At 34.8% G+C, this 15684-nt stretch overlaps 2 protein-coding genes across 3 annotated transcripts; both read right to left on the bottom strand.

Moving 5' to 3' along the window:
• Nucleotides 1-17: 17 nt before the first annotated feature.
• LOC122627241 lies at nucleotides 18-7842 on the bottom strand. Its single transcript, XM_043808244.1, has 11 exons — nucleotides 7564-7842; nucleotides 7114-7301; nucleotides 6944-7024; nucleotides 6676-6859; nucleotides 6223-6596; nucleotides 2446-2563; nucleotides 1910-2100; nucleotides 1713-1826; nucleotides 1550-1606; nucleotides 929-1171; nucleotides 18-844 (listed from the first exon to the last, which is right to left on the bottom strand). Exons 1-11 carry the CDS (start codon nucleotides 7622-7624, stop codon nucleotides 683-685), a joined length of 1773 nt encoding a protein of 590 aa, XP_043664179.1. The 5' UTR covers nucleotides 7625-7842; the 3' UTR covers nucleotides 18-682.
• A 1410-nt stretch (nucleotides 7843-9252) lies between these two features.
• LOC122638219 (elongation of very long chain fatty acids protein AAEL008004) lies at nucleotides 9253-15675 on the bottom strand. 2 transcript variants are annotated; one of them, XM_043831082.1, is made up of 4 exons: nucleotides 14677-15675; nucleotides 11825-11913; nucleotides 11481-11752; nucleotides 9253-11401 (listed from the first exon to the last, which is right to left on the bottom strand). In XM_043831082.1, the coding sequence occupies exons 2-4, from the start codon at nucleotides 11871-11873 to the stop codon at nucleotides 10889-10891; spliced, it is 834 nt and encodes a 277-aa protein (XP_043687017.1). In that variant the 5' UTR covers nucleotides 11874-11913; nucleotides 14677-15675; the 3' UTR covers nucleotides 9253-10888. The 2 variants fall into 2 exon arrangements, with proteins under 2 accessions (XP_043687017.1, XP_043687016.1); XM_043831081.1 differs by lacking the exon at nucleotides 14677-15675 and having other exon boundaries at nucleotides 11825-12285.
• Nucleotides 15676-15684: the final 9 nt, after the last annotated feature.

The following is a 15684-nucleotide window of genomic DNA, read 5'->3' as shown; positions in this document are numbered from 1 at the left end:
AAGAAATTTCGACTGAATGTTTTCTGTATTGGTTTTCTTTGTATACGTTATACTCTTTATTGATATTAGAGCTCATAGTGATCAGTGTAGGTGTAACGAACATTAGAGAGCTTGATTAAAGCGTTGATCGATTCGAGCGAAGATAAAACTGTTAGAAGAAAACAAATCGATAATCGTTTAGAATTAATAATAGGAAATATATTTATTTATTTTTCTTCATTAATTCGACATTGTCTTAGTTTGTATATTATTATTTAATATACATCGTCGATATCGTTTTCACGAAAACACAGGCCATAAAAGTTTGTAGGCCGTCACGAATCTTGTCTCGCTATCGGGTCGCGAAGGTAAACTTATGTTGATCGACCTACATCTCGGAGATCGTAAATAGCGATAATAGATAAAGAAATACCTTTTCTGCGCTTTCTTTTTCTTTTATCTTAATTAGCATATCACCGATCGATCTAAAAAAAACTAATTATTCGTTGACCGCGAATAGTCCTATCTTCCGTTCCTACCTCAGGATCATAATCTAATCCCAGGATCATTGATCCCAATTTATACCACACGGAACTTTTTATAAAACTTTTTACGAAACTTGAATATTAAATCGTAGTAGATTTATACATATACATGCGTATATTTATCTATCTACGTCTATCGTTATCCTTGGCGAATTATTTTACACTTGTTTCTGCTTGATGTAGGCTTTCCTGTAGAAATTACTGAACAGGTACATGAAGATCACCACGTGCGTCATGAAGCAGTAAGTTAAGATTTTTGGCATTCTGCAGTCCATTACCAACGTTAATAGGAGATAAACGATCATTATAACGAATTGGATCTACAAATGTGTTGGTTTTATATGAAAAATTCGTTCTTTCTTCTCGAACTTGTATATAAATGACTCGTTCATTGGATGACTTACCAGTTGGAACAAGGTCATATATTTCTTCCACCACAAATACTTTTTGTATTTTGGGCCCAATGCGGATATCAAGTAATACGAGTACATAACGATGTGAACCATAGAGTTGAGTAGCCCTACGACGATACCTTGTTCACCGGGAAGTAGCTTGAGATAACACCATGCGAACAAGGCTGTGGCGCTATGATGATAAATGTGAAGGAAAGTCAGTTGGTTCTGTTTCTTTCGCAAAATGAAGAATACCTGAAAAAAATGCAAAAAAAAAGGAAAAGAAAAATGAAAGAAGTGAGAAAATGAAAGGGACGGTAAGAAAGAAGGAAGAGCCGTCGTTTCGTTTGAATTATTAAGATGAAGAACGATCGAAACTAGTGCATTCGTGTGCAAATGAGTTGATATGAAAGAATTGAGAAATTCTCTTCCGTTTGAGAGATCCCTAACGATTGTTAGCCGGCGACGTTTTAAAATCTATTTCTCAATAACACCTTCCCTTGTACATATTTGCAGAATATTACACAAAACTATATATCATTCGATAAATTAATTCCTTCTTTTTTTAAAGATGGCGCGACTCGCGACACGTCATAAAATCTTTTATTGAATTTTTTTTTCATTATATCTTACCGTATCTATAAGCTCGATAATCTTAGCGAAGAAGTACCACCAGGCTGCCGTTGATAACTGTAATATTAAACGAAGAAAAAAAAAAAAAAGAAAAAGACAAATAAGAAAAAAAAAAACAAAGAAGGAATAAATAAATTCGACGGCAAAATGTGTATATCGTTACAATTTGAGAATGTTCATTGACCGGCGTTTCCAAAGATTCGTCTTTGGACAATTGATGAGTTTGCAGTCTGCATCCGTTCGAACGAATCAAAGCTGTGAGATCGATTTTTGTAGCCTGAAAGTGATCACATTTCTTATCAATTATTGCTATCGTCGTTAAATAATCGATTAAACGAGTTCGATTAGAGCTACTCTTACCAAGGATGTTAACCATATATTAAAGACGATTAACAACGCGTTATACGCTATTAAAAAGCCTTTGAGTTCGAAGGCCGGACGATTTTCCATTATTTTCGGGCCAATTTTGATGACAAAAAGCAAATATACTAAAACGATGCAGAGTATCGGCCCTGGAGAACCCATTAACGGCCACGTGTCGATCATGGGATCTAAACAGAGATTCAAAGTTCGTCTATATTGTTTTGATATTCGCGCGTAGTGAATTAATAAAGAAAATAAAATGAAGTGTCAAAGTAAAAGTAGGTATCTGTTTTGTAATGTTAATCCGCGCTTAAAAGTCATTGAAGAGGTTCATCGAACTAGCAATAATTAGCAATGGAAATGAATATATTAAATTGTATCCGTAGTCGTCTTCAAATATTTATAATGAGGAATGTTTGACGTAAATCCGAAACGTCGGTCGATCTTTCATTAAATAGAAATCGAATGACTCGATAGATTGAGTTGGATGAAGTTTTGGAGCGATCGAAGAGAAGTCTTTAAGATAGAATTACCTTTAATGTTTTCAAAAATTTCTTTGTAATCAGTCATCTTGGTGCGTCGGAGTCGATTGTCCGTAGCTACGATACGATACGATAGATCGATCGGTTCGCGAAGAGCAACTGATCGTGCTTATGCGTTTTGAAAAGGGGAGCGAATCGGCCGAAAACGCTTAGCATGTAAATAAATAATCCGTGGAGATCTTCGTACAGCTTCAGCGGCGAGAGAAGCACCCGCGATGAGAAGAGTCCGAGCCTGTATCAAAAACTGAAGGTATCGCTGGCAAGTGCGCCATTAAAGAGTTCTTTCACCGATCCGATAGCATCCGATCGTTTCCGAGTTCTCTCTCTCTCTCTCTCTCTCTCTCTCTCTCTCACTCTCTCTCTCTCTCTCTCTCTCTTCCCTCCCCTTCCCCTCCCTCACTCCTTTTACCACGGTCCATCCCTTTTATCCTTACATACATGCGTGCGTCGGGATTGTATCAGGGTTAAAGTTGCCTCAGGATCATGATTGCACAACATCCGTATAATCTTGAAGCAACCCTGAAAGAATCCAAGATACTCGGTCTTATCTCTGTGACTTCTGTCAAAGATGAAAGGTGAACCTAGCTAATAACCGTAATACCGGCGCGCGTGCGCGCGTTGTGTTACGTCTGCTGTAACACATTTCTATATTTCATAATGTTCATGATCGCGTAAAAAATTTTATTTTAGCATTCAATCAGTTCTGAAGTAAAATAACCTTTACACTTGATAAACGCGTGTAAATACGTACGCGCATTACTGCGATTGATCAAATTCATATGGAAATAAAATTTTCCGAAGGTTTTCAATGAATTGCTCATTATATGTTGATTCGATTACGTTGCATGACTGGACTAGCAGGCTTTGCAGTAAAATAATCTTTGTAAAATATTTGGACGAGGAAGACAATTTTCTTAGAAAAAGAGCAAAAGAAAGGTTTACGACATAACGTCGAGGTATTTGCCAAGCAAGCGCAAAAAATTGTATTTGTCCGGAATAAAGTAAACGATCGTCTCTGCGTAGATCTTTAATGTAAAATAAAATTAATTCTTTCGTAATTCATTATGCTTCTCACGTCATATCTTCACATAGAATTTTATTTTTCTATATCGACTTAAGGAGGATACATTTTGTAAATTTTTTATCAAATTTGTCAATAATTCTTTGACATCCTTCATTGACATAGATCATAAAGTCATAAAAAAAATAGCAAAAAGAAAAAATATGTAAATGTGCGGCAGACTAATAATCGTAGAAGCGCGATAATCTTTTTGGTACGACCTATGTAAATTAATGATCTCGTGGTTAGGAGAAACATTTGTTACGTGTCTCTAACTAAAATTTTCATTTAAATTCGCTTACAATTTATTGAGGCTCGATAAATCATCTTAGTTATTAACATAAATTTAACGATGCGTGTTGAAAACAAAAAAATACAATCGTTCGCATAAAAAAATAAAAAGAAATCGACAAATATCGTTTATTCATTTCCGATTTTGACGGACATAAGACGAAATTGTAGATGATTGGCGAACGCGACACAAGTATCGAAGAAAAATGCAATTTCTCGGACATTACGGACGATTCGATTCAATGCCTGATCTTTATCCAAACTCTATTGCTTTTTCGAACGATCGTCGAACCTTATTACGAGATAGCCAATGAGGATGTCTTATTTACTTAGTTAATATATGACCAAGATGACCTCGAATTTTCATTATTGCTCTTTATCGTTCTTACGACGATATAATAATATGCCGCACGCAATTTCTTCATAAAGAAATTGTGAATAGGATCTCTGTTTTAAATCTCTATGCTTTTTTTTTTTTTTAAACATAACATTCCTGTCTCATCAAATTTTTCCTAAGTGTGTCTTTTTCTTGTAAAAGATGTCACAAATATAAATAGAGGATTTTGGTATGGGCCTTTTGTCGATAGCTTTTCATCTCTTAGTGACCTTTTGAATGAACGAATGGACCGAAGTATAACGGGGCATTACCTCTTACCGAAATGTAGTTGGTTAAGCGGGACTTGTTTCTCGCACCGATATCCGTTCTTTTGTGTTTTTTTATTTGCCGTTTGGATCCTTTCGACCGTCGGTCGACCGAAAAGGATAGGGATAGGGAGAGGGAGAGGGAGAGGGAGAGGGAGAGGGAGAGGGAGAGGGAGAGGGAGAGGGAGAGGAAGAGGGAGAGGGAGAGGGAGAAGGAGAGGGAGAGAGAAACATTCGAAAATAAGTTGGTCAGCCGGCTTTTTCCGAGCAACGGTGAATTCATTCCAGACGGTTAAGACTCGACTGGTACCTTGTACAGAAATGAACTCTTCTTCGTGTTTTATTGTACAAGTCGATAAGAAAATTATCTATTGCTAACGATTTTGATTCAGTGACATATTTTTCTTTCTATCGAGTGCCAGTAATATTCGGAACAATTTTTGAAACAAAACGACAGATAAGACGAGATGAGAAAATTATTCGCTTATTGTTATGTCGTTGAAACTAACGTTTTAGATAGTCGCAATGTCGAATATATTGATTCATACTCCATCGTTTATTAAAAGATTTGAACCGTCGATCGTTTGGACCTCCTTTGATGATGTTATTTGAAATAGAAAGTCTTCGCGTTCTAAATAATCTATTGGTATTTCTGTATTTTTATATATTATAATTAATCAAAATTTATAGAATTTAATCATACGTAACAAACATTTTTTTGCTTTTCACTCGACGAATAGCTATGGATACTACTCGTACGGATGTGTACGTATGTTAAAAGTTAATTTTTAAAATATAAATATATTCACAATTAGTTAATCTATACAATTGTGTCGTAGTCATTTCAGTTTTTCGGTCATGCACCAAACCCAAATTGATTAACGTCTTACAGTGGAATAATCCTTTAAGATCATTTTTAAGAGCCATTATAACGCAATTAATTTTCATCAAAAAAAAAATCCATTAGATGAAGTCTCCTCTTCATTGCACTTTACTTGTTTTAGCTTTCGTCGGCGGGTATAGGCTCAAGATCTAAATGCAGGATTTATAATCTAAATCCTTAGAAAAACGTTTTAGAATATCAAGAACGGGAACGTACATGTGTTGCACGATCTATGTAAAAATCTGCAACTTTTCTTTAAATTACTTACAAATTCGAAACCGATTTTTATTGCACTCTTTTATTGCACCGATTTCTGTTGCACAAGTTTTTACTAAATGTTATCATAATAAGCATGACATACCATGAGATAAAATATAAAAAAAATCGATAATGGAAATTATAGAATCGTAAAAAAAATTAGTATCTATAAAAATTCTAATATATGACGAAATCGTAAAATTTGTTCGAAAATGTTTTGTGTGCGCGTGTGCGTATGTATGCATGCATGCATGCATGCATGTATGTATGTTGTATGTATTTTATTGAAGAGCATGTTGCAAAAGTATACACACCTTTCTTTAAACATACAAAAATCGCTAATAAATGTATAATAGATAAGAAGGAAATATGTTCTATAAAATCTCTTAACGTTTGATGAAGTTTATTGCTTCGTGAATATAAAAATAATATATAAAACTTTTGGTTGATTGTTCTTTCTTCAATTCAACAACTGTTAAAGTTTTCATCCTGGGGTATTTAATGCTAATGTCCCACTGTAGCGTTGCATCGATCATGCATTTCAAAATAATTGTGTTACGTTTTCTAAGCATATACGAATAAGAAGTGGCATGTTCAACTGTAACTGTCGTCATAAATTTTTGAAAAAAATTTACAAAAGTTTTGATTTTGTCAAATTTTCGGATATATTTGGTCTTCCATTCGACAGTTCTACGCCACTTTGATTTGTCCTAGTCAAGAGGCCGTTTTTATCGATTTGGGATGATTTCTTCTGTATATACGACTTGTAATAAAATTCTATGAAAAGTACGATCATTAAAATATTGTGCGGTATGAACAGCAAAAGTAAAACTTTCGGATAAGCGCAATCCTTGGTCAAAACACCCCACAAAAATTGTAAAAATATTATAATGAATTGGAATATCTGTAATTGGGTAATGTATTTTTTCCACCATGCTTTGCCAAGGTTCAATGATGTCCACAGATAATGAGTGTACATAATTACGTGGATGAAGGTATTTATCAAGCCTGAAATTAGAATTAGAATATATCAACGATTAATCGTTAAACGATCGATTTACTTGTTTCAATTTATTGTTTTCATTACCTAAAAATACGCCATGTCCGCCAGGTAAATATCTTATGCCTACCCATGTAACAATTATCATCCCGGCATGATGATAAACATGTAGGAACGTTATTTGATTCTGCTTCTTCCGTAATATAAAGAAAATTGTGTCCAAAAGATCAAATATCTTGAGCATGTAGTAGAACCAAACTATAGCTGTGACCTGTATTTACGTTTTTTTTTTTTTTTATTTCTTTTCTTATTTACTTTTTTTTTTTATCTTTAAAGTTGTGATTTTTTTATTTACCTGTAGGGCAAATTGATTATTCGAATAATCAACAGGCTCGCAAACAAATTTGTACTTCCATATCAATCCTAATAAGATGACCTATAAACAAAAGCGAACCTTTCAAATCGAATATTCGAATTATTTTGACTAGATATTAAAGCGCAGTCTTAATTTAGGATAATATTTACACGAACGAGTAGATAGCCATTTAATATGATTTGCATAACATTATATAGCTGCAGGATTTTGTTCAACTTGTAAGGTTTCTTCTTTTTCATGAATGCAGATCCGCTTTTGTAAACAAAGTGGAGATAAATTCCTATGATGCCAATAACCCATAATGGTTTTACGAATAAAAAATCTTCTGTTCTAGGGTCTAAAAGAGAATTAATTTTTTTCGCTTAAGCAAACAAGTCACTTTTGATAAACTATAACATCGAATGCGTAATCGCGATATCATAAATATGAATATTCATCGGTATTCTTTTTCATGCGTTTTTCGACCGAATTTTAATTAAATCAATTATTTTAATTTAATCAACGAATGTACTATCGGAAAACAAATAAGCGCGTTAAGGTTGTCTCGAAAAAAGCGAACTTTTATCAGATAATTATTGGATTACGTGTATATCTATTACCTGCTTTATATTCAGTAATATAACGATACTGAGTATAGAGATGATTAATAAGAGTCGTCATGTTCGAGAACTTTTCAGATTTGGAAAGCTTCAGACTCCCTTTAATCTTTTCGCGACGAAGATATGTAGGGTATGAGAGCCGAATTCTATCGCAATTTATGAGTTTCTTTCCTCGAAATCATTCGTTTCATAGAGCGTTCGTTATTCGTTATAATCAATGAAGAAAGGCAACCGATGAAAATCGAACTAAACGATACGGAACACCTGAACAGACTGAAACTATTAATTTCCCATCGTTATAAACATTTCGTCCATTGTATTATAATTACGATCCATCCGGTTGTAGAAAATTTCCTGTAGTACCTTCGTACAAGCATTATACCATACATTAGCTAAAGTGTCTCACGCTTCTTATTAGTGCGTGATTACACCGAGAAAAATGCAAAGAAATAAATTTTCTACGTCATCCTATTTTCGACGATTCATTTATCACATTTGCGAGCGTTTACCGGCAATCAGTAAAATTATCTCTCTTCCTCTCGTTCCGAGCCCCTCGTGTCTTCTTTCGCCGAAGAGATTAGTAAGAGGAATTAGAAAGAATAATTAAAGCAGTTACTTCAATTATGGAAAGAAGTTATATGTAAATACATACGTATCTTTTTTGCTTGAGAAACATAACCACCGGACACATTCTCGATAATGCCATATATATATTCCGAAATACCTTCCATATATTCTGGAAGGTTATACTGAAATTATTTTACATCAGAATTACAAATTCGACGCGTGCGTACAATATATGGAATATATTTTGAAGGTTAATTCGATCGAATGTGAAGAGCTTTTTTCTATTCAGGAAAATATAATCATATAGTTTATATCTTATATATTAGTCTGCGTCGAGTATTATCGGTCACAAGAATAGACCAATTTGAAAAGAAAGAGATAATCAATTATTAAAATTAAGATTATAAAATACTTAAAAAGAAATATGTACCTGTGTATGAAAAATGTTGTAAACTTATTTTTACATTGTATTCTGATAAAAAAGAAAAGAATTCTATAGCGGAAACAGGTGTCACGGTCATGATCTTTACCAACAGTCGATGATCCCGAGGTTATGAACACGCAACGACAGTTTTTTTCCAATAATATTATCGTCTGTTAAAAAAGAAAGAAATTGTTCTGTTACTAATTATCTAATCTTTGGCTAAGCTTAATCGCGTAACTTAAACTACGTTTCGTATGCATAAAAAACTAGGCGATCTAATAAACTTTCGTTTCTTTGGATGTTAATTAAGAACGATTAATCATTTTTGAAGTCGCCTATTTTTGTAAAAAAAAAAAAGAAAAGGAAATGGATCAAGCGCGAACGAGCCATCTATATATACATATATCCATATACATATATTTATAATAGACGCATATGGATATCTATACATGTATATTTTTCTTTTTTCATCGTACTCCTACGAATTTCGGATCTCTGTTTTTGACGGGGAAATAAAAAATATACGATTGCATAATATGAATGAATTTTTTGCGATGAATTTGTCAACGACGAATCAGGTAACATTTATCCGTATATCCTTATATAAGAAGTTGAATCTCCGCTAAAGTTTCCTTTTCTCTTAAGAGTAAAATTTAATGTTCGCTCGTATCTGAAAAGAAAGATTAATAACAAGGTGGTTCTAATACTTGCAATATTTATTGATCGATAGATAAAAAACTGCAATATTTATTATAGACAGATAAAAACATACGCTACAGTGATACAAATCGTCGCGATTTTGAAGCGATTCATGAATAGAAATTTCGATGAATCGGTTATATAAATTTCCATTAATCTCCGAATCTCCGATCCGAAAGAATAGGAAAACTTTTGACCGGATGGTAATATTATATACACCAATAGTGCCGATCCGTCGCATCAGTGGCAGTGGCATTATATTTCTAAAAGAGTTTTCTAAAAATAAGAATTTTTTTATAAAAATGACAAAATTACAATTAAACGTTGACAAGTTCACAATTTTCCATTACGTTTATGTAAAATCGCTTATGTAAAGAGGTATCCGATCTATGTAGACAAAAAAATTCTCCAAACGTGGAATTTGAACATGACTTTTTAACGTATAATAATGTTTCTTTTTTTCTCTCTTTATTTTTATTTTTCTATATTTACGTTTGTAAAGTTACGCCAAAGTCAGTTCGAGTAATTCAATAACAAGTAACGACGGTCGTAAGTGGACAATTTCTGGGCATGGGCCTTACGATCCCTGCCATCCATCAATCCGTTCCTCTACTACTTAAATTTACTATTTATCGCTTCATGCTTGAAAACAAACCTGCCGTGCAGCTGACGAGAAAGTCTTCTCGTTCGTCTAGGATAGGAGTATGTAGAATAGAGTACGTGGAATATATCTCGGGTTGTAAAGAAAAACGCGATATTTGCCATGTCAAGATATCGTCGTTTATAAATTTTCAGTAGCAATTAATAATATCGACTATCGACAAAAAAACAAAAGACAAGCCCGCGCAGCCGAGGAAAATGTGAAATAATGCGTCCTATCTAACCGGAACAGGCAAGTAAGCACGCGACCCCTCCAATCATCGTTCACCTTTGAATTCTGCGTTATTGCGATCCTAAAAGAAGTAATTGCGGAGTCGTTAGGTTTAGAGTCGTTGATTCGTGTAAGCGTAAAAAAATCCGGTATCGTAGAATTATCGTTTGTTTCTCCCATCCGACGCGAAAAGGATGGATAGGACGAAAGACTGTCGCGCGGAGAACAATCAGCATTCAAATGCGAAAGAGTGCAAGCAAAAAAAAAAGTTTTGTTTAATTATAATCGCATTTTAGTCTCCCCGACGATTCCCCGGCTTTCTACAATTGGAAGACGTTTGATTGAGGCCGATGGACGAACTATAATTGACATATTAGCGATATCCAACATATCGCGCCCTTGGAAGAATACTGTCGCAACTGAAAAAAAAACTCAAGTTAAGCCCACGGGCTTAAGATATGCCCGAAACGATAATCTGATTTTGTTGTCCCGGCTACTTGACCGATTAGCGTTCAAGGAGCATCTAAACTTCGTTATCTCGAAATATCGAAATTCTAATTGTCATAGATATTTCGCGATTAAACGAAATTTAAGTAGAATTTGACTTTCCTTCTCTTCTAAAAATTTCTATATATTTCAATCGCAACAGTATTCTTCTAGGAGTTCGACATGTTCGTTTAGTAGAACGCATATCTATCTCGACGTTTAATCCTTGAGAAAACTGCTTCTCTTGTTAAATCTGTTTTCCTTAGAGCTTCACTTTCTCAATTCGATTTATCTTTAACCGTCTCACTATCGTTTTGCTCATTTTTCTTCTCAACGTTGTAAGATTTCATATAGGTGACAACGTAAAACGAGCCGAAGAGATATATGAAGACACCGGCATTGATGACCAAAAGGACGATCGGGATTTTTGGAAAATTGCAACCGTTAAATAGGACTAGACTGGCGTGAATACCGACTATTAAGAATTGCAAGAGTTGCAAACTCGTCAGATATTTCTTCCACCAAAGATAGGGCTGCATTTGTGGTCCGAACGCAGCGAGCATGTAGTAGGTGTACATGATGATGTGTACGAAAGAGTTGATAACGCCGAGTAAGGTACCGTGTCCACCAGGCAGCCATCTAACTGCGATCCAAGCGGCGAAAGGCATCAGCCCGTGATGATAGACGTGTAAGAATGATATTTGCTTCTCCTTCTTCCGTAGAACGAAAAATACCGTGTCCAATAGTTCGATCAGTTTACATACGAAGTACGTGTATACGGCTCGAGTCATCTGTTCAAAGGTATTAATGGTATTAATCACCGATAGGATAATCGATCGGAACGGATTTTCTTGATATTTTTGTACTAACCCTTAATGCTACTGGATCGTTCGAGTAATCGACCGGTTGACAATAAAAATTGTAATGGTAGAACCATCCTGACATCAAACCTTCGTGAACGATGTATATGCTGAGCAATACTTGAATAAAATTATAAACTATGAGAGTATTCTTCAAATTATATGGCTTTTTGTCTCTCATATACTTCGGTCCGGCCGACAGAGAAAAGTATAAATAGGTAATGAGGATGGTCAATATCGGACCTGGTCCCGATATCAAGAACCAATCTTTCGTTCTCGGATCTGAAAAACGTAACTTGTTAACTGCTTAACAATCGCCTAACGAAAGTGATATCTTACCGTTCCTTTCCTTACCATTCTTATTGTACATCAAATCCTTGTACCAGTCCACGAGAGCCGACATTCTTCTCTCTCTCTCTCTCTCTCTCCAATCGTTCACCAACCTGAAATACCATATGCACATTATCCTTGGATTAAATCGATTTAATAATATATAATGCTTTGTCATGGCACATCCATTGTCGGACGAGAGACAGAAAGAAATTCTTATATCGATCGACACGAGTTGTAAATCCTTGATGGAAAACACATAAACTGCACATAAATATCACTTTCGAGCGAGTATAATCGCTAATAAGGATTATTTTTGAAGGGTGAAATTATATGAACCGTGCGAATACACCAAGATCTTTGTAGACAAAAATATTCTCGTCGAGCATCTTTAAATAATAGTCGAACGTGCGATTAACCAAACGAATTACGTTCGCGAGCATAGCAAACGATTATCTTCCGATACCACTGTCAGAATGTTCACCTTCCTATTTGTCAATATTTTTTATATCTCTCGACCGAAAAACAATTATAATCATTTTTATCGCGATAAAGGTAAAAATAAATGTACGGTATATGCTATTGATGCGATTGTCATTTAATTTAATTTTTTAACGTTTAATAAACTGCGTTTAATTCCGGAAGAAGAATTTAACAATACTGTACATGTTTGTACATTTCGAAGCATATCAGAACTTTTTCTTCGTTCGTCGAAGTAAATCGAAAAATGTATAAGAATGAATTTATTTGGAATGACTTTCCTATTTCGTTTCCTTCGATTATGTCGATTGGCGACGTCATTTGTCGAGTTCAGCGAGTCAAGGAGAAACGGATCGATTTTAACAACTTTTGTACGTAGACGTTACAAGAATGTAAGTACGCGGCGCAATTCCGAGGAGATAGAGGTTGCCAATCGTTTCGAAAGATGAGAAAAATGCGCCAGCTCGACTTGAGTACCAAGGTGAACCAGATCGTCGAGGTACAATGAAAACATCCATTGCGACTTACATTCTACTTTTACTCTCCCTTTCTTCGATTCCTCGTGTTCCCTCCTCGAAGCCGGCAGTTCAAATCGTTCGCGCTAGTTCGTTGGCACGAACGAAATTATTTAAAATACGTATACGCGTTTTCCCTTTGCTCGAGAAAGGAGAGAGACGTTTCCTTTCTCAAATATAATTATATATGGCTCGAATTAAATTTTACACAAAAAAAAAAGGAAAAAGAAACAGAAATATAGCAAAGTTAAATATGTCGGAATATCGAAGAAATATGCGGGATATGAGTGACAATAGATCGATAAATTATAGATAAATTTATTTATCGGGTGTTTTATAATAATTCGATAATAACCGAGTTTCGTAAGATCGAAAGGCTTTGCCGGTCGATATACGTAAGATGACCTACATCGCCGATCTACAGGTATCAAGTCTTAATTGAGAAAACTGTCTCGAGTTATACTCAAATATTATATCATCGTTATTAATAAAAAGATCGCAACTCGTGAACCGCGTGGTAGAAAAAACAATTTTTGATGGTAACATTTTCCAAGGATGTTTAATTTACTGTTAAACAAAAACAGGCGATTTAACGTCTCACGTCATGAATGATCCTAAGCAACTGTATCGCGAATCTTTGCCCGTCGTCTTAGAGCCGAATTTCTAAGGATGAAGATCTAATGAGAAAAAAACTGTTAAACCGGTTATTGGACGGAGATAGAGCGAGAGGAGAAATAAAGAACGCGGGCATATACGTAGGTATGTTTGAAAACTATATCGAAAATAGTGTAACGTTATGTGCAATTCATAATTATAGATATTAAATAATGTGTAGGTCTTTTTATAAAAAAAAGAAAATAAAAATGACGCACGAGCGTATAACGTAAGTCATTATTAATGACTTATTACGAAAGACGCTCTACGAGATTCGAGAATATTATTGAAATTATATAATCCTCGGAGATCCCGCTTTCCTTTTTATCGATGTCCGATGCGTGACCTACTAATGAAATATTTGTCCTATCTTTCCGAAAAACTAAATTTGGCCTTGAAGCTAATCCGAAAAAGTTCAACGTTCCAAATAGTCAGTAACCTTACTGACGAAAAAAGGCAAACGAGAAAGAAAGATTATAGAGAAAAACGACGACGATCTTATTATCGAGAAGTCAGACTTCTTTTACCTTGAAATCGACTTTAACCGATTGTGACATAGACTAGAAGACGCGGCTCCGTTCACTCTCTCCCTAAGGGGATAATAAACACGATGATAAGTGTTCAAGCAGAGCCACGCGATATTTTACAATAATTCATTCGATGGTTTCCCATGACGACATCTTTTAACGATTTACATCTCCGAGAGTTGATTTTTCTTTTCTAACTCTTTTCTATCTTCGTAATTAACGAAGAATTATACAAATAATGTGCGCGTAGGTAAAAATAATTTTAATAAGTTTCTTCGCGGTTAAACGATAATAACATCGTCGCGAACGTCGTACGATCGGCATCGTTGAATTTCTCGGACGCGTCCTTAGGAAAAAAAGAACAGAGACGATCGATCTATCCTACCGTATCCAACAAAAAATTGACCAACGGCACCGACGCGCAAAGAGATTTTGGAAGGCACGGTAATTCCATTTCAAAGGATAGCTTCTCTTTGATTAACAAAACTGTCTTTTAAAGATACTTTTGCATCGCTGTCGTCTTGAAAAGATCAAAGAAGGAGTGAAAGGAACGAAAGCATCTTCGTCTTCGCATTTATCGTAGACCAACTCTCCATCTCTCTCTCTCTCTCTCTCTCTCTCTCTCTCTCTCTCTCTCTCTCTCTCTCACGTCTACCGTTATCAATCATCGCAAAAAACACTATTGAAATCACCACACTACCTTTAATCTTGGAAATGTTTGTCGAACAAATCGTGAAAAGCACTTATCTTCTATTTTTCTTCTATCTCTTCTCCTTTTTTTCTTCTTCTTTTTCCTCTTTTTCTTCTTTTTGAAAAAATACCGTTCCTGATTTGTAGATAAAGCGATATATGAAACGATAGTTATTGCTTTCGGCAAAAAGAGTTGTCTATCGTTAAGACGATCTCAGCGGCACGACACAAAATGGAAATTATAATTTAGTTGATTGAAAGAATAAAATGACGATAAAGTGAAATGATATGAAGAAAAGTTAGGGAAGAAGAGACGGTATTCTTTCAGAATTAAGAAGCCGCGCCGAAAGTCTCCAAGCAACTGCATGAAGAACAGGAAAGTGTACGAGCTTATATATGTAGGATGTAGACGATGCTTAGACTAAATTTTCTTAAAATAATGATACAACAATGATAACAACGACCAAAAATTTTATTATTAGATATTTTTTCCTCAACTATTAGATCGAAAGAAATTAATGGAAATAGATCGTTCTATTATAGTACTTAAATTACTTCTCCTAGTACTTAAATAAATAAAAGACTCTTTTAACATATTATTTGTTAATAATCGACTATAAATGTAATTGACTGGTCGATAGACCGTGACAAGCGGATCAATAAACAAATGGCTTGGTCATTATGCTTAATTAATATTAAATCAATGACCCAACTTTTAACCTTTCTTATTCTTCTGATCCTACCAGCGAGTTTATTTACACTCGTCATGAAAGTTTTCTTCTATAGAGTTCTTCCTATATTTTTCATTAACGCAGACCAAATACAATTAACAAATATTTATTGATTAAAAAATTCAACGATAACGTTTTTCTCAATATCGTGAAATAACATCTGAATTCGAATCTAGCGCGTTTAATCGTTACGTCGACACACAGATGTCGCCTCATAAAATATTCGAAAGCGAGAAAAATTAGTAACTCTCGAAAGCGATCATGGAGGACGGACGAATCGAGAGCGA

This window comes from Vespula pensylvanica, chromosome 2 (assembly GCF_014466175.1).
Source record: "Vespula pensylvanica isolate Volc-1 chromosome 2, ASM1446617v1, whole genome shotgun sequence".
NCBI lineage: Eukaryota > Metazoa > Arthropoda > Insecta > Hymenoptera > Vespidae > Vespula > Vespula pensylvanica.
The sequence above is the reverse complement of the archived record's forward strand: the minus strand, read 5'-3'. Positions and strand labels throughout refer to the sequence as shown.

What these genes read in the sequence shown, in the direction of transcription:
- LOC122627241 (XM_043808244.1), bottom strand. Translation starts at nt 7,624, where the DNA reads ATGACGACTCTTATTAATCATCTCTATACTCAGTATCGTTATATTACT. An exon ending in TATTACTGAATATAAAGCAG is followed by an intron (nt 7,302 to 7,563) that starts GTAATAGATATA and finishes ATTCTCTTTTAG; the next exon opens with ACCCTAGAACAGAAGATTTT. An exon ending in ATAATCAATTTGCCCTACAG is followed by an intron (nt 6,860 to 6,943) that starts GTAAATAAAAAA and finishes ACGTAAATACAG; the next exon opens with GTCACAGCTATAGTTTGGTT.
- LOC122638219 (XM_043831081.1), bottom strand. Translation starts at nt 11,978, where the DNA reads ATGACAAAGCATTATATATTATTAAATCGATTTAATCCAAGGATAATG. An exon ending in TTTGATGTACAATAAGAATG is followed by an intron (nt 11,753 to 11,824) that starts GTAAGGAAAGGA and finishes TACGTTTTTCAG; the next exon opens with ATCCGAGAACGAAAGATTGG. An exon ending in ACGATCCAGTAGCATTAAGG is followed by an intron (nt 11,402 to 11,480) that starts GTTAGTACAAAA and finishes ACCTTTGAACAG; the next exon opens with ATGACTCGAGCCGTATACAC.